This window comes from Diabrotica virgifera, chromosome 10, assembly GCF_917563875.1.
Source record: "Diabrotica virgifera virgifera chromosome 10, PGI_DIABVI_V3a".
In the NCBI taxonomy this organism is placed as follows: domain Eukaryota; kingdom Metazoa; phylum Arthropoda; class Insecta; order Coleoptera; family Chrysomelidae; genus Diabrotica; species Diabrotica virgifera.
The window spans coordinates 10,373,964-10,397,449 of record NC_065452.1 but is presented as its reverse complement, the minus strand read 5'-3'; the positions used below and the strand labels follow the sequence as shown (position 1 = coordinate 10,397,449).

At 31.5% G+C, this 23,486-nt stretch overlaps 1 protein-coding gene across 1 annotated transcript; it reads left to right on the top strand.

The window, feature by feature from the left end:
- Positions 1 to 330: 330 nt before the first annotated feature.
- LOC114334527 (protein CEPU-1-like) lies at positions 331 to 21,576 on the top strand. Its single transcript, XM_028284589.2, has 5 exons — positions 331 to 438; positions 3,342 to 3,638; positions 12,232 to 12,360; positions 16,341 to 16,472; positions 20,352 to 21,576. Exons 1-5 carry the CDS (start codon positions 363 to 365, stop codon positions 20,414 to 20,416), a joined length of 699 nt encoding a protein of 232 aa, XP_028140390.1. The 5' UTR covers positions 331 to 362; the 3' UTR covers positions 20,417 to 21,576.
- The last annotated feature ends 1,910 nt before the right edge of the window (positions 21,577 to 23,486 follow it).

Sequence of the window (23,486 nt, the reverse complement as noted above, 5' to 3'; positions counted from 1 at the left end):
ATATAATAACAAATTGGTTCTTGTCATATATGGGGTGATAAAAATATACTGTTCAATATCGAATATGAATAATGAATGTTTGATATTGGACACCTGGTCTGATCACGTACCACAGAATACCATCAGATTCGGTCTTGTCACCCTTTGTGTATAGAAAATACACAGCAGATGTTTCAAGAACACTCGGAACCCTACTCAGCCTTTATGCATATGGCATATATTCTTCATAGGCTTCATCTACCCTATAAAAAATTATACCTATATATTTTAGTCAATATTTTCTTAAGTTTCTTATTTGTATATTTTTAGTGTCTGAATGGGAAGGAGAAACTCTAGAACTAACAAAAATTTCCCGACTGGATATGGGAGCTTATTTGTGCATTGCTAGTAACGGTGTACCTCCGACAATCAGCAAAAGGATCAAAGTTAGCGTAAATTGTAAGTAGGCTATTATACTTCTTACTTTAGTAGGTTTCTATATAATTACCTCTAAAGGCAATTACCATATAACATTCATTGTAAATAACTAGACTTAGGCAAATATGCAAATAAAAAGGTATGAAATATGCGCATAAATATGCAGTATTTTACCCAAAAATATGCACGTTTATCTAGAAAATATGCATGTACATAAAAAAAATATTTACAGTATTTTTTATTTACAAACATATTTACAATATATCCACATGGTGTATTAATTAACATGTATATATTTTACTAACTAAGCTAATTAATTAAATATTTATTTAAGTATTTAAGTATTTTAACAAATAAATAATTGATATTATTTCGAATTGTGGTAACAATAAATAATTATCAAATGTTGTTCAAAATTTTCTAACAAATACTGATAGGCTTCTATCTGATTACATAGAAAAACTTCTTTCGATATTAACTGATGTAATTGGGGCATTGTTAAAATTTACGATAATACTTGGTTCTAAATTAAGTGCTTCGAAAAATGTCCCAGCTAGTAATTGGACCACTTGAGAAAGAATCTGGTAATAACCACTGTTTTTTTTTCATGGTTCCTTTAAATTTTTGAAAAATTTCCTATCCAATATGTATTACTTTTAACGTTTCAAAACAATGATTTTTTTAACGTTTTGAAACAATGATTCAAATTCTTTTATTTAAAATATACTGTCTAACAATGATAATTATTTGGAGGATTCTAATTGAGTAATAGTTTTCTGAACAAAACTATAGTTTGATTTTATGAATGACACCACGACACTGAACTGTCTATTTGTGGCATTTTCAAAGCACAATAATTATTCACAATTACGAAGACACGTGTTCACGGCTTATTTTACATACAACAAAAACCGAAATGGGCCGTCAAAATAAAAATTTTTACCTAGAGATATAAACTGGCTGATTTTGGAACCTTTGTAACCAAAACGTGACAAAACTGTGTACATATAATAAGCCGCTCTTTTATTAGTTACTACATTCAGCTACCCAAAATTTAAATATGTACCAAAAGATTATAAAACAAAATTAAATATTTTGAGATTTCCAAGCTACTTGTTATAGTAATATAAAAATATATGTATAGTTACAACCAAAATTTAAAATTATATGCACTTTATGCACACTTATATAAAAATATGTAAAATTGGAAATTTTTGCATTTTTTATGCATTAGATGCAAAATATGCAATTTGAATATTTGCCTAAGTCTAAATATTAATTGTAAGTGTTTCAGTATCCTAATAAAAAATTTCATAGGTACCTATCTACCTATTTGGAAAATTTAAAAAGAACCTACCAAAATAGTATGTAATGCTTTGATTTACATAATTTGATTACCATCAAAATTTCTATCGATATTCACCTAATACATATATTGTTTTCTTACTCTATGTTTTGTTGTATTTTAATATTTCAATTCTAAATGATTTCAATTCAAAATCAAAATAATTTGATTAAATATGATTAAATTTAGAACTGTCAAAAGTTTAATCCGTTTAGTTAGTTGGTCTTCGCACATGATGACGCATGGTCTCCGTGGGTAAAATTTTAAGGTGAATGAATTTCAAAATAACTGCGCTGATAAGCGGGTTCGAACCCGAATTGAAAATTTTGTTTTTTTATTTTTTTTATACATTTTATGATTGTAAGTATATTTATTATTTAATTTTTTTCAGAAAATACGTATTTAGTTAAAAAAATTTCCGACAATTATTGTTCAGAAAACATTCGCGGCATTTTTCAATGTGTTTGTGTGTGTTTTATTCTTTTATTATTTTAATTTTTGGCACTGTTTTAAAAAAAATGAGAAGTAGTAAGTATAAATTAGTTTAATATTTAAATAAAATATAAATAAACTGTTTGAAGTATATTAATTTCGTTGAAATCATGTAATATAAGTATAACTTCTTACGTGCGTACAAAGTACACACACATTCTTTTTTTTTAACACCAAACTAATTTTGTGCTTACCGCTTTCAAAAAAATAAAAAAAAAGTATAGGATTGCACTGGATTCAAACTCAAGACCTCTCGATCTCTGGCCGAATGCTATACCAAATGCGCTACGACGACTGTGTCTGTATCGGTTCGGACGTACTTAATGACAATTCACGGTAACAAACAGACAAATCCAAAGACACAAAAATTATAATAAATATATTTACTAAAAACACTAATATATTCTTTTCACACCTTTTCTTGCACTGAGATATGTATACATAACTAGAAAGATTTAGCAACTAAACGCCATACTGTCTGTGTGCGCATGAGCGCAGTATTATAAAATTTTACTCTCAATCGCTCCTAAAGAAGTATAACTTCAAAAATGAAATGAACGTTTCTAAATATTGTATATTTTCATCGAAGGAACTAAGTGTTTTCAGATTATAATATTTATCTTATCAACTATTTTAAATGGGAAATAAGCCAGAATTTTACTAAAAAAAGATTTTATTAACGGTTCGACGTCAAAATCGGATGCCGTTGTCAAAATACAAAATATTAATAAATCAAACAAAGATGTTATAATAATTAATGTTGTTCTGAAGCTATTTCCTTGTGGCATTTTTATAATCAACTATTTATAATGGGAAATGAGCCACAATTTTACCAAAAAAAGATTTTATTAACGTTTCGAATCCCAAATCGGGTTTCGTTGTCAAAATACAAAATACTACTAAAATAAACAAAAATGTTGTTCCTAAGTAATAAAAAATTCTTCTAATAATTTATTTAATCTCACTCATTTATATACTTTTAATAAAATTATTTTTCAGTAAAATTGTGGCTTATTTCCCATTTAAAATAGTTAATTAGAAAAATGCCACAAAGAAATAGCTTCAAAACAATATTTATCTTTTTTAGTTCCTCCAATGTTATGGATTCCCCATCAACTGGTAGGAGCTCCGTTAAATTACGCTGTGACTCTAGAATGTTTCACGGAGGCTAATCCAAGTTCCCTAAACTACTGGACCAGAGAAGACGGGCAAAATATGATTCACGATTCAAAGAAGTATCACACGGAAAATAGCGTTGGCAATCCTTCATATAAGACCCATATGAAACTCACCATCAATAATATTCATCAAAGTGACTATGGGACTTACAAATGCGTCGCGAAGAATCCCAGAGGAGAGACGGATGGGATTATTAGACTGTACAGTAAGTTTATCCATTTATTAAGAAATCTTAAACTTTTCATGCTGAAAAAAAGTTTGTCCTATTTTTACTTCGAAACTGCTGTGCGCACCTTGTTTTATTAAATGAATTGAGATCAGAATATTATTCATATAGATTGGCAATAAATCAAGATCTATTCGATATACTTTAGGTTTTTTACAGGGATATAAACTTAAATCATTACTTTTTAATATTAATACTACTAATACACTGCTCCTAATACGGCAAGCTGTATAAATATATCAACAAGCAAAATAAAAAATTAAATATGGCAACAATAGAAAAGAAAAAGTGGCAAAATTATTTCAAAAATCTCTTAACGCAAGAAAACATACAAGCAAATGAAGCAAAAGAAGATGAAGTTTTGGAAATAACAGAAGAAGAACAGCTTGAACAAAACATACCAACGGCAGAGGAATTTAATGAAGTGATAAGCTAACTAAAACAAAATAAAGCAGGGGGAACAGACTGTTTAGTTAATGAGTTGATTAAACATGGACGGACAGCCATACAGCAAAGATGACCTGATTAAACAGATTTTGATAAAAGAATCAATGCCTAAAGAATGGGAAAAAGGGTGAATTGTTCCGATATTTAAAAAAGGAAACCCAAAAGTTTGTGAAAACTACAGAGGTATTACACTTCTAAATGTGGTTTATAAGATCTTGACCACTTCTTCTTCTTTTAGAGCCTATTCGTTTCGAATATTGGCGATCATTCTGGCTATAATTATTTTATTAACTGATGCTTTAAATAGATTAGTTGTTGTTGTGGAGAACCATTTCATCAGGTTCTATAACCATGATATTCTTCTTCTCCCAATTCCTCGCTTTCCGAATACTATACCTTGAAGGATTACCTTCAGTAATCTGTATTTAGTGCCGTTTCTCATTATGTGTCCGAGATATTCTAACTTTCTCCTTTTAATGGTATACATCACCTCTCTTTCTTTGCCCACTCTTCGTAATACGGTCTCGTTGGTTATCTTGTCTTGGTTATGATATCCTTAGGATTCGCCTGTATAGCCACATCTCGAAGGCTTCAAGTTTTTTCTCCATTGCTTCAGTGAGTGTCCAGGATTCAAATCTTGACCACAATCATAAATAAACGATTGATGGAGAATGCAGATATAAAAATAGCGGATTGTCAAAATGGTTTTAGGAAAGGAAGAAGCAAGATATGCTGATGACCTAGCGGTGCTGGCGAGAGACAAGAGAACCTTAGATGACATAACCAGACAAATTGAAAAGGAAGCGGTGAAAAGAGGCTTAACAATAAATGAAGAGAAAACTAAATACATGACAATAGGGAGGAAAAACAAAGATACAGATGAAAGAAATATAAAAATCGGGAATGATAATTTTGAAATAGTCAGTAATTTTCAATACCTAGGAGTCACAACTAACAATCAAAATGAAAGAAATATAGAAATCACCAACAGAATACAAGCGGGTCATAGAGCATATTACAAATACAAAAGTATTTTAAAAAACAAAAAAAATCAGCAGTGTTACGAAAATCCGAGTATCTAGAACAACAATTCGAACAGTGGTGATATATGGAGCAGAAACCATGAGCCTAACAAAGAGGGAACAAGAAATGTTAAAAATATTTGAAAGAACAATGGTAACAAGAATTTATGGACCAAAGAAAACAGTGCACGGAGATTATGAAAGCGATATGATACCTCGACAAGCGATGAGCTGCCTTACCAGAGACGACCGGAGGAGTGTCAGCGTTGGCGCATAGCACCACTGGGGGAAACCGAAGGAGAGGGCATCGAGAGCATATTTAAGGCGAGCTAGGAGAATGAGAAAAACAGTCATGGCTAGCGAATTAGCCAATTGAACTAACCATGGCTCAACAGCTGCTGCTCGTGTATTGAACGAGCATTAGCTGGCTTGGCAATAGATGCACCGTATGTGAGGTGGGACTATGCCTAGGCGGACGCCACAGTAGTGACGTGGAGTCTTGCCATGACCGTTATCGCAGTGTGCGGTAGTAGCGAGGAATGATCTCAGGATCGGAATATAGGGCTATGTTGATTTAACGTAGCGAGATTGTTATTGTATATAAATATACTGTTTATCGTATTATTTTAATGTTGCTATTATCATCGGATTACTGTAAGAGAGTTTAATATTGTTTTTCCTTTGCAGAAGACGGAGTTATATTTTATTTTATTTGTTTTAAACTGTATATAATTATCTTTACTTTCCTCTAATATATTTACTTTCTTTTTAACTTGTGTTTTACTGAGTCTGTCGTCCTTAGAAGAAGTACCCGTTACAACTTTTGCAAAATGTCAAAATTATATACTATTTTTACACGCAATAACTGGCTGTGATACGACATCTGCATTTTTCAGGAGGGGTAAAACGACTGTTTTTAAAATGTTTGAAAAACAAGATTTACTTGAATGTGCTGAATTTTTTAAAAAAACTAATTCTACTCCACAAGAAGTTATTTCCAACGGAATTAGCTTTCTTCTCCCTATGTATGGAGCGCCTAAGAAAACTACGTGCTTAGATAAGTTTCGATATGCATGTTTTTTTAAAAGTACTCGAAACAAAAAACAAGTGCAGTTATCTTGTCTTCCTCCAACCTCAGCGGCTGCTCATCAACATCTTTTTCAAGTATATTACCAAGTTCAAGTGTGGCTTGGTTATCAGCTAGATCCAAAAGACTGGGGAGGGAAATTAATCGACAGTTCATTAGAACCAATTCAAACTTTACTCCCCGGAAAAACTCCTGAACACAATTTGTTGCAACTGTAAAAAGGGATGTAGCGCTAAATTTGGTTGCAAAAAAGTTGGACTGTTTTGTTCGGTAGCATGCACTAATTGTCAAAACCGGTCGTGCTCCAATGTTGAATCACCAACAATTGAGGATTCATTTGATTCTATCGAGGAGTCATGCGATGTGTCATTATTGGGACAATTTACTTGCACCCAGGATGAACAACTATGAAACACTAAATAAATCAGTTAAAAGGAATGCAAGAAGAGACAAAAGAAGGTGGGCTGAAGAACTGGCAAAACAAGCAGAAACAGCTGCACAACACAACAGGACTAGAGAGCTGTACCAAATTACCAGACGATTAACAAAAAATGGGCCCAACTGTTCGAACATTGTAAGATCCAAGACAGGTGAATTACTTACTACAACGGATGATCAAGTAGAGAGATGGAAAGAGCACTTTCAGGAGATGCTAGGCACGCCCAGGGATAACGCGGATGAAATTGTCGAAAACCCGCAGAATGTAGACTTGCATATATCTTGCGAGTCCCCTTCCAAAATGGAGATAATAACAGCTATCAAATCTCTGAGAAATAACAGGTCCCCAGGAATCGATAACATTGCTGCCGAACTACTTAAAACTGACCCGCATCTAACCGCTGAACTTTTGCTCCCCATAATCCGAGAGGTGTGGGAAACAAACCGCATTCCAGCGGGCTGGAAAAAAGGTAATATTATTAAGCTTCCAAAAAAGGGCAACCTCACACTGTGCAAAAATTGGAGAGGAATAACCTTGCTTACCGTCATAAATAAAATTTTTACGATCATCATACATAAAAGATTAACAAACAAGGTTGAATTTCGAGCGAATCAAGCAGGTTTTAGACCAGAATCTTCCTGCATAGATCACATTAATACAGTGAGGGTAATAATGGAACAATCGGTTGAATGGAACACACCTCTATACATGGTCTTTGTCGATTTCGAACGTGCCTTTGACAGCCTGTCTCATGCTGCTATATGGAAATTTTAGAGCTAAGAAACATTCCTCATAAAATAATTTCCATTATAAAGTCACTGTACACTGAGGCGACGTGCAGCGTGACACACAATGGGGTCAACAGTGACGAATTTGACGTACTTACTGGAGTCAGACAGGGATGTGTGCTTTCTCCGTTTCTGTTTAACATAGCTCTGGACTATGTTCTCTCCAAACTAGACTTCGACACAAAAGGGATACAATGGACGTTAACCACACGCCTAAGTGATCTGGAATACGCCGACGATATCTGCCTGTTAGGACAAAGGTTCCAGGATGTGGCCGACCAATTGGAAACACTATCCACTGAGGCCAATAAAATAGGTTTAAAAATCAATATTGGTAAAACCAAGTCGATGAGAATAAATGCAAGGAACAACACGCTATTTAATATCGACAACAAGCAGATTGAAAATGTGGAGAACTTCACGTACCTTGGAAGTGTCATAACAGAAAGCGGAGGTACAGAAGACGATATTCGTATGAGGATACGAAAAGCTCAACAAGCTTTCAGCATGCTTAACCCTGTTTGAAGGTCTGGAGAATATACTACAAGGACAAAGATCCGAATATTCCAGTCAAATGTTATATCTGTTCTACTCTATGGATGTGAAACCTGGTAAGTGACAAAATACCTTACAGACAAATTGCAGGTCTTTGTTAACAAATGTCTACGAAGAATTGTTCGTATTTTCTGGCCAAACACCATCAGAAACGAAGATCTGCTACACCTGACCCAACAAAAGAGGGTAGAAAATGAAATAAAATACAGAAAGTGGGGGTGGATAGGTCACACACACTCCGAAAAGATAGTTCCAGTATTGCAAAAAATGCCCTAGAGTGGAATCCCCAAGGAAAGAGAAAAAGAGGTCGCCCAGCACAAACTTGGAGAAGATCCATCATGGACGAGATAAGAAGTCAAGGAAAGTCTTGGAATGAGGTGAAGGCCCTAGCGCAAAATAGAACCCGATGGCGCGTTTTCACTGAAGCTCTATGCTCCACTTAGGAGTTCAAGAACATTATATATATATATATATATATATATATATATATATATATATATATATATATATATATATATATATATATATATATATATATAGGATGAACAAGAAGAAGAAGAAGAACAAGAAGAAGAAGAAAAACTAGAAGATGAAGAAGAGGAATAAGAACAATGAGAAGAAGAAGTATTAGAAAATTATGAACCAGTTTGATAAATTTCCCTTTTTTTAATTTATACCGCTTTATATAATTTTTATCATTTTTATCCCTTGCCAATATCAATTATTAAATAGCTTTAAATTAAACAGAATCATAAAAGATCCCTGGAATAGGCCTACTGGGGAAACCACGTTAAAAAAACGCGCTATAAGTACAGTACCTCAAAGGTGATATGGAAACGTGTGCGCATATTATGACGATTACCACTTTTTGAATCGTTATATCTCAAAAACGGCGGCTCTCAGGAAAAAAGTAATAAGGCATTGTTTATATATAATTATCTAATCTACATTTTTTGTTAGAACTAATTTTATGATTAAACTTACCGTTTCGCTGAAAATCGCTAAAAACCATATTTGGTGACCTTTGACCCCGCGTAAATTTTTTAGCTCGGGTCGGATTTATGAGGACTTTTTAGATTTCATTTATGATGGTATTTTGAACAATCCTGCCAATTTTCAGCTTGATGGTAATTTTTGTAGCCTCGGATGCGTAAGTTGACCGGAGTAGAACACTTGTAAAAAAATGACTATTTAAAAATAAAGTATATATTCAAAGTGGCCTCCACCAAAAATTTAGGCGTACCATCTCGTGGATATGGAAATTCTTACTGGGTCATGGTTTTTTATTAATATTTTTGAAAAAACTGCGCATTGTAATAGATGAAAACGTTCAACATACGACTTTTTTTAAAATAAGATTGTTAAGATCTTTAAAATGAGATTTTCTAAATAAAAATTTGTTTATAAACAAAAAAGTGATTGCAAATTAAACTCGAAAGTAAGCATTTTTTCAATTGTTTATAATTATTAAACAATAAAAATATTTAAAACATATTTCACAATATGATATTTTATACAGTATGGTGCAAGTGTTCGGAATAAATTCGTTATTTCGTAAGCCAACGACTTTGGGAAATTATCCTGAGACAGGTCGATTTTTATTTTTTGGCATATATATCATACTATTGATGACGTAATCGATTATTTTTTAAATGATAATAGGGGTCATATGCTAGCTCATTGAAAATGTTATTCAATTCTCTATCCAGTAATATATATATATATATATATATATATATATATATATATATATATATATATATATATATATATATATATATATATATATATATATATTGACCTAATTATTTATACAGGGTGTCTAAGAAAAATTATTTTGAATTAAATTAATTGGCACAAAAAGAAGAATGTATGTAATTTATTTAATTCAAAATACATTCTATTTCTGTCAGAAAACAGAAAAAAATGTTAATTTCATATGTAAACATTGTTTTTTGCTTAGATTAAATGTTCAAAATGCCAAGAGGCAGATGGATGGCAACTTGAACATTTAGATTAAGCAAAAAGCAATGTTTAATTATCAAAAAACATTATTTTCTGTTTTCTGAGAGCAGTAGAATGTATTTTAAACTAAATAAATTGCATCCATTCTTCTTTTGTGTCAATTAATTTAATTTAAAAAAATTTGAACACCCTGTATAAATAATTACGTTAATGTATATATTACTGAATAGAGACTTAAATAACTTTCCAAAAAAGCTAGCGCACAAACCCTATTCTTATTTAAAAAAAATCATCGATCATGTTATCACGCCCAGAAAGATGACGTCATTAGTATGATATATATGTCAAAAAATCATAGTTTAAAAATAAAAAAGTCGCTGGCTTACGAAATAACGAATTTATTCCAAACATTTGCACCATACTCTATAGTTACTAGATATACAAAACATGGACCAGACTCAGTCAAATAGTTTTTAAACAATTCTATTTGTTTATCCCATTTGAGAAAAAAGAGATAATTTTCAAATGGCTGTACAGGTGATTTGTTAACACTTATAATAGCTTTTTTGGTCTCATTCTCTTTCTAAGGTATCAAATTTTCATGTTTTTAAAAAGTTTGTTGTTTTGTAGTTTACTTATAAATAATTGATGCAGAATGAAATACCAATTTTCGCCGTATAAACAAATAAATTATCTACGCCATTATTACTACGCAGTTATACTTCTATTATTATGATTTCAACGAAATTAATATACTTTAAACAGTTTATTTATATTTTATTTAAATATTAAACTAATTTTAATACTTACTACTTTTCAAAAATGGTTAGTAAAACAATACCAAAAATTAAGAAAATAAAAGAATGAAACACACACAAACACATTGAAAAATGCCACAAAAATGATTTCTTGGATTGTTGGATAAATTTTAACTAAATACGTACCTATTTTCTGAAAAGAAATTATATAATAATATACTTACAATCATAAAATGTATAGAAAAAATAAAAAAATAAGTTTGTTTTGGGAATTGAACCCGCGTACATTGGCGCGATAATTTTGAAATTCAAGCATCTTTAGATTTTGGCTATGGAGACATATGCATCATGTTGGAAGATAGACCAACTGAACGTTTTAAACTTTTGACAGTTCTGAATTTAACCAAATTAGTTTGATTGTTGTGGAATTGAAATATTAAAATACAACAAAACAATATTAGATGAATATTGGCAGAAATTTTGTTGTAATCAAATTATGTAAATCAAAGCATTACATACTAGGTAGGTTTATTTTACATTTTCCAAATAGGTAGGTACCTATGTAATTTTTTATTATAATACTGAAACATTTACAATTACGTACTTACCTGTTGCTTTTAAAAACTATTTAAAAAATCACTACAATTATAATCTTGCTTTTTTCTCTGCCCTCACAACAATCAAAACTAATATACACAACATTTGTTTACCCATAACCGACACATTGGACAATTTTTGACAGGTCATTGTAATTACCCAATCAGAGCCCGTAATTATAACGTTTGAGCTGCGCTCAGGACCAAGACTTTTGATGAATTCGCGCACATATAAATTTACTCCCAACGCGCCTAAAGAAGTATAACTTCAAAAAGAAAACAAAATCACCATCTGAAAGATTATAAAAAAAAGAATGTATGTGTACTGTGTACGCACGTAAGAAGTTATACTTCTGTTATTATGATTTCAACGCAATTAATATACTTAACAGGTTATTTGTATTTTATTTAAATATTAAACTAACTTTCTTTACCTATCACTTTAAAAAAATTTTTATTAAAACGATACCAAAGATATAAAAAAAATATGAATCGTCCAGGATTTGAACCCGGGATAATATTATAATAAATAATAAATTTACTAAAAACACTAATATATTATTTTCACACCTTTTCTTGTACTGATATATTTATACATAACTTGAAAGATTCAGCAACTAAACGCCATACTGTCTGTGTGCGCATGCGCGCAGAATTAGGAAATTTTACTCTTAATCGCGCCAAAAGAAGTATAACATCAAAAACACATAAAAAAGATTAATTAGAAAAGAAATTGTCTTGAAAAAAGGTTGTATATAAACGCTAGTTGTTGGTGAAGTTACAGTATCTTTTGAAAAGCAGTAATTTCATAAAAAGTTATATTTTGTTACGTATAAAAAGAAATAAAATGCAAACGTTTTCCCCATCAGAAGATTTTTTTTTCGCTTTTTTTGTCACTTGTTTTTTATGTTACAGCTTCATCATCACCAACATCTTCGTCCAGACCTCCAACCACCGATTTATCAAAATCAAAGGACATTTGGAGTAAACAAAATGGTTCTAGCTCTGCTAATTCTCTGTCGGTCTCCCACGTTTTGGATAAAGGTAAAAAATTGTGTTTTTGTAAACTTTTTTATTATTGTATTATTACTTTACATAAAACATTCAAATAAAAGAATATGGGGCAAACCTAGGAATTTTGTGCAGTAAGATGAATCGTCGCCAAACAGATTTGTGGCAGAGATAAATAAAAGACTTCGTTACCCCACCGCAGAAGATATTGATGAAGAATGGAAGAATATACAGATAGCGATGACAGAAGCAACGGAACTATGTCTAGGAAAAGTACAAGCAGAGAAACGAAGATACTGGTTTGGCGAGGATTGTAAAATAGCATTGATACGTAGAAATAAAGCAAAAATAGAAAGAAAAAGACAAAAATAATACACAGGATACTACAGAAAAATATAAAATGGCAAGAAGAGAAGTAAAACAAATCTGCAGAAAAAAGAAAAGAGAACATCTTGACAAACAGTTGAAAACAATAGAAGAATCATACATAAACAAGGAAATAAGAAATTTCTACCAAGAAGTAAAAAAAATCCCGAGGAACTGCAAAGAGTAGAACAAGTTACTGTAGAGGTAAAGACGGTGTGCTTTTAGGAGAAACAACAGAAAAATTGAACAGATGGGCGGAGTATTTTGAAGAACTATTAAATGCAAAGAAACAAGCAGAACCCCAGGAAATAAAACAACATCAACAGGATAACACAGAACAACAACGTGAAGAAGAACCTACACTACAAGAAGTAAAAGAGGCAATATTGAAGCAAAAAAATAACAAAAGCGCAGGAGAAAGCGGAATTCCGGCAGAGATTTTTAAAGCAGGAGGAGAAAAGCTGCAAGAAAAAATTTTCCTACTAATATTCTGGCAACAGTCTGGCAAAAAGAGGAAATGCCGCAACAATGGAACAATGCACTCATCTGTCCAATCTACAAAAAAGATGATAAAACAAGTTGCGAAAATTATAGAGGAATATCGCTATTAGAAGTGACCTATAAAATACTTGCAAAAATCATCCGAAATAGATTGCAAAAGGAGGTAAATAAGATCATTAGAGAATACCAAGGAGATTTTAGACCAGGAAGATCAATAACAGATCAAATATGTTTATTAAAACTAATACAGAACAACAGCTACGAACAAAATTTGGGACTACACATGTTGTTCATTGACTTTAAACAGGCTTACGACTCAGTAGACCGAGATATGCTATATGAAGCAATAAGATCCTTGGGTATTTCAGGAAAGCTGGTTAAATTAGTGAGAATGATGCTCAACAATACAAAGAACAGGGTAACAATGGAAGGAAATTTTTCAAAACAATTCACAGTGAATAAAGGACTGAAACAGGGTGACGCTCTATCCACAGACTTATTTAACTTGGTACTAGAGCACATAGTAAGAAGGAAAAAATTAGTACAAGGGGTACCATATTTAACAACAGAAAGCAGTTTAGAGCTTACGCTGATGATCTAGCCATCCTAACAAGAACAAAGGAACATCTCCAAAAAATATTCCAAAAGTTCGAAGCGGAATCAAAAAGGTATGGATTAAGAATCAACCAAGGAAAAACACAATACATGGTAATGAAAGGAGATTTAAATAAAGAGGATAACTATATAAAAATGAAAGGAGAAAGAGATGAATATAAATTTAAGGAAGTATCAGAATTCGAATACCTGGGAGTGACTGTAACCAGTACTCGAAGGGAAGAAAAAGAAATAGATAAAAGATTATTGAAGGGAAGTCGAGTTGTAGGTGCCTTAAACACGATATTAAAAGCAAAAAATGTATCAATAAACGCGAAAATCAGAATGTATGAAACGATAATACGGCCCACAGTGTTGTATGCGAGCGAAACGTGGGTAATGAATCAACAAGAGGAGAAGAAGATACAGATATGGGAAAGGAAGGTCCTGAGAAAGATTTTTGGAGGTATACAGATAGCGGAGAAAACCTGGAGGAGACGAACAAATGAAGAAGTAATGAAGACGTATGGGAGACCAAAAATAACGACAAAAATACGAGCCCAAAGAGTTAGATGGCTGGGACATATTACTCGAATGCCATAAAGTAGAAACGTCAAACGAATATTGAATGACAGAGCATTGGGAAAAAGGAGACGAGGTCGCCCAAGGAAGAGATGGTTAGAGGCTGCAGAGAGATATCAGAGATATCAGAGGTTAGAATCAAAAGATGTATAGGTATATCTTTATTTCTGAAAAGTACGGTCGACGGAAAAGTTTTGTAACGAACTCGTGAATTAATATGGCGATTAACAATCTCGAACATTAACGCGCTCATCTCAATTGGTAATCGCCCTTATTAATACACTTGTTGGTTAAATAACTATTATTTACCGTATAGATTTTTACAGTACAATAAATACTTATTGGTGTGAGAGTGAGGAGCCTAATAGTAAATTCTATCAGTACTTGTAATCGAGTCATCAGAAATTTGACCTCTCAAAATCATACGAACAAGATGAATTTTGCTGAGAATGTCATTTTAGGGACCCCAAAAAGTACAAAAACGTTTTTGCCGCTTCGCCCTAGAACTGTCCCTGGGGGGACGGAAAACGGGGGTACGCCGTAGATGGTGAAGAGTGCATCTTTCGTATGCAATTTTTGCATTTTGTAAATGAGGTCAGTTTCTATTAAGTTGTTAAATAAAAAAGAATGTGTGTACTTTGTACGCACGTAAGAAGTTATAATTCTATTATATGATTTCAACGAAATAAATATACTTTAAACAGTTTCTCTACTACTTTCCAAACATTTTTGTTAAAACAATACCAAAAATTAAAAAAATAAAAGAATAAAATACACACAAACACATTGAAAAATGCCACAAATGATTTCTGAACAATAATTGTTGCCAAAAATTTTAATTAAATACGTATTTTCTGAAAAACATTATATAATAATATACTTAAAATCATAAAATGTATAAAAAAGCTAAAAAAAAATAATAACTTGCTTGGGGCTCGAACCCGCTTCTCGTCTATCCCGCCGATCGAAAGTCAAAGCGAATTCCCACTGGGCCACCTTCGCGTATACGTCATGTGGGAATATACACAAACTGAACGTTTATACCATAAACTTTTTGACATTTTGTTTATTTATATGAATTTAATCAAATTATTAGTTTGATTTTTGTCGAATTAAAATACAACAAAATATAGAGTAAGAAAACGATATATTAGATGAAGATTTGTAGAAAGTTTGTTCGTAATCAGATTATGTAAATTAAAGCATTGCCTAGTAATAGGTAAAAGTACATTATTTTTTACATTTTCAAATAGGTATGAAGATAATTTTTTGTTGCAATACAACTGAAACATTTAGAATTACGTACCTGCGGCTTTTCAAAACTATTTAAAAAGTCACTACAATTATAAATTTGATTTTATTTCTGTCCTCACAACAATAAAAACTAATATAATATACAACATTTTTGTTTACCGATAACCTCCATATTGAACAATTATTGACAGATCATTTCAACACCCAAATCAGAGCCCGTATAACGACTAATACCACACTGTCGGTGTGCGCATGCGCCCAGTTAAATAAAAATTCACTCCCAATCGCGCCTAAAGAAGTATAACTTCAATAAAAGTTGCGTAATTTTTGCCACTTTTTACGATTCTCATCATATTAATAAAATTTATTACTTCCATTGACCGATCATCAATGAATTTCCTTGATAGAGCCGAATCTTAAAAACCTAAACATTAATTTCGATTTTGAGGTTTGGCAACAAATATGGCTGAAAAACTTTTACGTTTTTTATTGCGACTGCCTGATTTGTTTTGTGTACTTGTATTATATTTATTGTGCTTGTGTAATTTAAAATATTAAAGTGTCACGTGTATTACTACTATTATTGTCGATTTACAAATTTACACATTCCATTAAAGCTTAACGAAAATTCCTTTTGCACATGATATCCTAAACACTGGGATATAATCTGCATTTATATTGCTATATTTTTACTAACTGTATATTTTTTGTTACAGGTGCTAAATATCAATCGAATTTAAACGAAATCGACAAATCACAACAGAAGTCAACCGCTGATTCGTATGCCAAAGATCATTTTTATGAAAACTCGCCCGAAAATACAGAAAATATGGGAGATCGTCTTAAATGTAAGTTAACGTTCAACTAGCGGTATCCGAACAAACATCCTGCTTTTTTATACAGGGTGATTGATTAGTAGGGTAAAGCTCAATAGATCCACTATAGTAATAGATAGAAATAAAAGTTAATAACAAAAATTGTAGCCAACTTTGAGCTGCACCTTTTAAAATAAATTAGAATGTTACAGGGTGCTCGGTAACATAGTGACAGGCCAAACTTTTGTTTTTTTAAATGGAACACCCTGTATTTTATTTTATATTCGAAATCTTCTTAACTTCTCCAGTACAAAAATATAAAGGTTTGTTAGGGTATTTACAATGTTATATCCAATTGTACAGGGTGTTTCATTAATAATTGTCCATATAGTAACTGGAGAAACCTTAGCACAAAATACGAAAATTTAATCTAAAACACTTAAATAAAATGTGGTTCCTTACTGAGTTACAGGGTGTTTTATCTAAAAATTAAAAAAATATTTTTGCTCAGAATTTTAAAACTATTCGACATATACTTTTCATACTTGGCAGAAAGTGCGACTACTATACACCCTACTAAATTATGATACACAAACGTTTCTAGCTACTACCAGAGGCGTACGACAGGGGATAGTGAATGGTTGACCCTTCTCAAATTCTACGCCACTGGAGAAATTACTATTTTAGTACCATTTTTAGATTCTCCAATACTTTCTACGTAAATAATACACTTATCATTGGTAACGATAAACTCATTAGTTTTCGAGATATTTGAAGTTAAATATGAAACGGCACAGTTATTTTGATTAATTTATGATATGATTCATATGATTAAAATTTAAAAATTATTTGTAGCCAGTACTTTAAAACTATTTGGCGTATCCTTATCAAACTTGGCAGAAAGTGTAGGTACTGTACACCCTACTAAATTAAGATAAACAAACGTTTCTAGCTACTACCAGAGGCGTACGACAGGGGATAGTGGCTGGTTGTCCCTTCCCAAATTCTACGCCACTGAAGAAATTGCTATTTTAGTGTAATTTTTTGATTTTCTAATACTTTCTACGTAAATAATATTCCCTCCATTCGTAACGATAAAATGATCAGTTTTCGAGATATTTGAAATTAAAATCGAAGCGACACACTACATTAATCAAAATAACCGTGTCGTTGCATTTTTAACTTCAAAAATCTCGAAAACTAATGACTTTATCATAACGAATGAAGAGGATATTATTTTCATATAAAATTTTGGAGAATCCAAAAATAAAACTAAAATAGCAATTCCGCCAGTGGCGTAGAATTTGGAAAGGGTCAACCATTCACTTTACCCCGTCGTACGCCTCTGGTAACAGTCAAGAACGATTTTTTAACATAATTTAGTAGCTTGTACGGTACGTATAGTTCCTGCCAAGTATGAAAAGGATACGTCAAATAGTTTTAAAATGCTGAGCAAAAATAATTTTTAAATTTTTAGACAAAACACCCTGTAACTCAGTAAGAAACCACATTTTATTTAAGTGTTTTAGGCTAAATCTTCGTATTTTGTGCTAAGGTTTCTCCAGTTATTATATGGACAATTATTAATGAAACACCCTGTATATGAAAATCGTAACAATTTCAGCTCCCTGTATAAATAAAATTCAGCACAACAGCAATGGTCTACTGGTGCCATATTTTTTGTTGATTGTCAAAATTTTTAAGATTGGTTGATATTGCTAATTTTCTTTATATCGAATACAGGGTGAGTCAAAACGCAAGCACATGATTTTCTCAGTAATTTAATAAATAAAAAAATTTTGCATCAATAAACCATTACCGTTGTGCTTATTTTTATTTATACAGGGCGTTGAACTTGTTACGATTTTCATAGAAAATTGGTTATAACTCTGTACATACCCTGTATAACATAACAAACCTTTATATTTTTGTGATAGGACAGTTAAAGAGATTTCGAATATAAAATAAAATACAGGGGGTTCCATTTAAAAAAAACATAAATTTGGTCTGCCACTAGGTTATCGAATACCCTGTAACATTCTAACTAATTTTGTAATGTGAAGCTCAAAGGTGGCTAAAATTTTTGTTATTAACTTTTATTGCTATCTATTACTATAGCGGATCTATTAAGCTTTACCCCACTAATCAATCACCCATATGTACTTATATTTAAATTCTTCTTCTTCTTCTTCCTGCTTCGTTAATAGGCTCGCGCCGGTTTCATCTTCGGATGCCTCCTTCTCAGATAATATTTAAACTCAACCTCAAAAATTATGCTCCACCAAAAATCATGCTCATTTAAAGTTGATTTTCTCGAGAACGGATTAACTTATTCCGTTATTTTTTTTTTATTATTTTAGATTTTTTCTTTGGTATTTACACTCTTGGGCAAAGGTTTCCTCAAACTTCTTATTTGAGCTTCCTACTGGGTAGAAAAAAGGAAATGTTTTTCTTGTGTGAAGTTTGAGACACCCTTTAGGGAGGACAAGGTACAAGGGTGGGTCCCCATTGAAATTATGTTATGGTCTTACCTATTGTGAAATTTTTTTTAATTTACCTGATATCTTTACCATCTTACCTGATATCCTAGTCAGGGTACAACGAGACTGGGAGCGGGTTCCAGTCCAAACAGCGAGTTTTCAAACCTATCTTCAAAAATGTCAGCTTCCATATTCTTGTGGTAGTCAACGTTACAATCTTCCATTTTCTTCCCACATAATTTTAAAGCATTCGGAACCCATTCCTCACTTCCTCCGCAATGTACAATAATTAGCCGCGAGCCTTTATTTGCAGGCATTTTTGGTATGCACATGCTTGAACCATCTGTCCATCCTTTCTTTACTGTATCGTGGGTATCATACCAAGTTTCATCTAAATAATAAATTCTCCTATTTTCTTGCCTATATTTAGTAATTTCTTCTAGGTACATATTACGTCTGTTGACTATTCTTTGGCTTTCCATAATTATTGCTTGACGTTTATTTATTTTTTTTTTTAATTTAAAGCCCATTTTTTTATCCAGTTTTGAAGAGTTTTCTCACAGCAGTTCATATTTCGACCGGTTGTTTCCAATTTCTTTCTTATTATTTCTATTGTAGGTATTGCATTGCTTTTGTAGCAGTCGTATATTGTGGTTTTCAATAGTTTTACAAGTGACGGATTTAAAGGTTTTGAAAATTTGTAGTCACATCGTTTCTTGCGATGATAGGGTTCATTTTTAACTATTTTGTAGAAAGTGGAATTTCTGTTAAACCAGAGGTGGCTTGTGCCAATAGTGTTTCATCGAAACCGAATTTCGTACGTAGATTTTTGTATACATTGAAACAACTTGCTGTGTTTCAGCATTTAAATGCATTCGAATCTTCTTTACGGGCACTTTTTTTTTAGTAATGACATTCACACTAGCACTGGCAATATCTACAATATCAGCGTTATCGTACACGATATTTACATTATCCTACGGGCGCAACATCACTATTCACATTAATTAAATTACAATAATCAACACTTTACACTCTCCAAACGAAATACTAAACCAATATTCAAAATAATTACAGCAAACAAAACACTCGAATCACTACACTGCTACCGAACTAAAACTACTATCGTTTTGCACGAAACTTGTGAATAGATGGGAGGTCTGGGCGTAAAAACACAGATGCGTTCAAAGGGCCGCTTCTTAAACGTTTGACCTAATATCTTTATTTGAAGAATATCATATTTCACCGGCTTAAAGCTATTCCACAATATGTTTTACTTGGACAATATATGTACTTTTCTGTCAATTCGAGCACTGGATGTTGGATGCTTAGGTGTTTGCTGGGAACCAGTTGCCAGCGAACATCCAGCGAACTTGTTATTGATACATTTATAAGTATGTATATACGACTGACCAGTTTTCTCTTATTTCAGTTTACTCGTCTATGCTTCTAGTAGCCTGCATCTTGCCAATTATGCTCCTAAAGGCGACACGGTGAATGGGGTAGCATGAATATTTGAATTATATTGGAGTAAGTTTTACGGTTATACTTAAGAATGGACGCTTTAAAATGGAACAAGAAGTGTGTATTGTACATTTAGTATTTACTATTTAAACAAAGACTGAAAACTTATTAGCTTAAAATATCACTAAAAAACATAGTATAAATGAATAATTTTTATTATTATCTACATTTATATTGGTACATATTTGAGGAGCTCTATATACTCCTATCTCGTATGGAGGCGTCTATGGGGAATAAAAAATTAAAAAATTGAAAGTGTAGCAAAGTGAAAAATAGATGTAAAAACATGTAACTTTTCTTGTAAAAATTCGCATAGTGTATTTTTTGGCACACGATTACTTAATTTTTAATTTAAAAAAAATCAAATATAAGTGTGAATTAAATGTTTAGCAAAGTGAAATGTAGATTTAAAAAAAATGTATTTCAGATTTTAAATAGTACAACCCTTTTGCCAATTTTCAAAATTTGAGAAGGTACAATTTGTTTTGAATAATACTAAAACATCCTCCTGTATAATATTTGTTTAGTAATTCATCGTTAGTGTCATTTTATTGAAGTCTCAGAACTCTATTTAACATTTTCTACAAAGAAAAGGCTACAGTTATAATCAGTTTAATTTTTGAGCTTATTTATATCAATTTACACCGTCATTAATCAAATTTCAGAGGTAGCATATCCAGTTATGTAAATTTTATTTCCTTTGAGTGATATTATATTTTCCATAAAATGTATGCGGTTTCCCTTGATTTTTTTAATTAAAAATTAAGTAATCATGTGGGGAAAACAATAAAAATGCGCCATTTTTAATTTCCTCTTTATCTTAGTTATAAAATTCGGTTTATGGTTTTTAAAAACCGTATACAGTGTGAGATTTTTTCTATGGAAAAACAAAGTAATTTTTTAAAGTCAGGCCTGCTTTTTTTCTACTTTGAATAAATCAATTAATTATGTGGTAGTAGTGTCAGGTTTGACCAAAATATAACACATGTCGAGCTTATCGTTAAAAAATTATGAAGAATAGAAATTTCAGTCAAAATTCACAGCTTATACTTTATATTATTAAACATTAGAAGCAGACATGTTTTAATTGTTATTCCCCATAGGAAACTCAAGACGAGGTACCAGCATGTACAGTCTCTTATAACTCATCCTGTACATATATATATATATATATATATATATATATATATATATATATATATGTATATATATATTACATTATAAACATAATATTAAGTAAAAATAACCAGTATGTATTTTGTTATTTTGTCTGCATTGATTTAATAATCTTTATTTAACATAGAGTAAGGTATATTTTACTATATTTAATTTTAATTTAATTTACTTTAATTTAATTTTTAATAATGTATAAATATTTATCTAATTTTATTTTTTAATTTCATAGTGATAAACAAAAAACATAATATGTCTTCGTCTCCCCAACTTGTGCCGATTCGTTAAAAAATGTTAGGAGTCATTGTTAATTGCGCAAATAATACTTTTAATTATGACTGCTTAGAAAATTTGCATTGATTTATTAATCTTTATTTAATATAGAGTAAGGTATATTTTACTATATTTAATTTTAATTTAATTTAGTTTAATTTAATAATAAATTTAATTTAGTTTAATTTTATTAATTTATAAATATTTATCTATTTTTATTGTATAATTAAATATACAATACGGACAAAAATATTGCATAATGTATGTGAATTGCAATTTTTTCTGCTGCCATCTTTAGCAACCAAGTATCATCATAGGAACAGAATTTCCTTTCCGAATGCGATTTTTTAAAGTGTCATATACCTAAATACTATAATCGGATTTAAATCTGATCTGGACTATATTCTGGCCAATGTAATTTTTAAATTGAATATCATCAAGGTAGGTATTCACTGTTATAGCAACATGAAAACGTGTATTCTCACCAATATGCCATATCCAATATGGCTTGCAAATGACAAAACATGATCTCCTAAAATGTTTTCAATGTACATGTCAGTTGGCATTCGCCTAATCACCAGGCCTAATCACCAGTCAGTTGGCATTCGCAGAAAACATTACTTACACTGACTTATACTTGGTTTTGAGTTCTCATGATGTATACTCAATATTCTTATTTTTTTGTGTACAGTAATTCTTGCTCTTGAATAAATTTTTAAAAGTCCGTCCACAGCATTTTAAGAATTCTTCTACAATTAAGCTCTCGAAAATCTCTAGTCTCTTCTGTTGCTTAAATCAAGTTCCAAGACTTTACTGTTTATATCCATGCCATGACAAAGAATATGTAGCATGGTAAGCATCGGCAAAAAATGACGGTGTGATGGACAATGGACACTCCTGAAATTTTAATGGTACTTTTACTCTGTAATTTTAGGGCGTGATTAGATCTAAATTGCTTCTACCCGTCGTTTTGTCTGCAATTACGGTACACATTATCAAAAGTATTAGCGAACAGATATAACCTCCTTTCGCTGCTCCGGTAGATCATCTTCATCAATTCTTATGTAATCGGATATTTTTATATATTATATATTTATATTTTTTATATTTGTTATCTTTTTTATATATATTATATATCCATATTTTTTTATCTTTTACCAAATTACTGTTATGCCTCGTCCTACTTATTATTATTGCAAATTAGTCCAGTCTTGAGACGAAAATGCCACTGAACCTCTAAAAAGTATAAGAAGAAGCTGAACTTTGCAGAGAATATCAATTTTGGGACCTCAAAAAAGATGCAAAAAAGTTTGCCATTCCAACTCTCAGGATTACTCCTAAAACCGCCCTCGTATAGAGGGCGAGTAAAAACACTCATTCACCAAGAATTTGTACGCCGTAGAAAAAATGTTTCAAACAAGAAATAGAGCTGAGATAATTTTGAACAAAATGTTTATTGGTACTTTTTTTAGGATTGACCGTTCTCTTAGAAACAACGCTTGAAGCGACCAGCGATATTGAATGTCAGTTAAGCGCGCAAAATCAATTTTTTCAATAAAATTTGTATCAACTCGACGGTAAAAGTTCGATATCTTTT

What these genes read in the sequence shown, in the direction of transcription:
- LOC114334527 (XM_028284589.2), top strand. Translation starts at nt 363, where the DNA reads ATGGGAGCTTATTTGTGCATTGCTAGTAACGGTGTACCTCCGACAATC. An exon ending in GATCAAAGTTAGCGTAAATT is followed by an intron (nt 439 to 3,341) that starts GTAAGTAGGCTA and finishes TATCTTTTTTAG; the next exon opens with TTCCTCCAATGTTATGGATT. An exon ending in TGGGATTATTAGACTGTACA is followed by an intron (nt 3,639 to 12,231) that starts GTAAGTTTATCC and finishes TTTATGTTACAG; the next exon opens with CTTCATCATCACCAACATCT.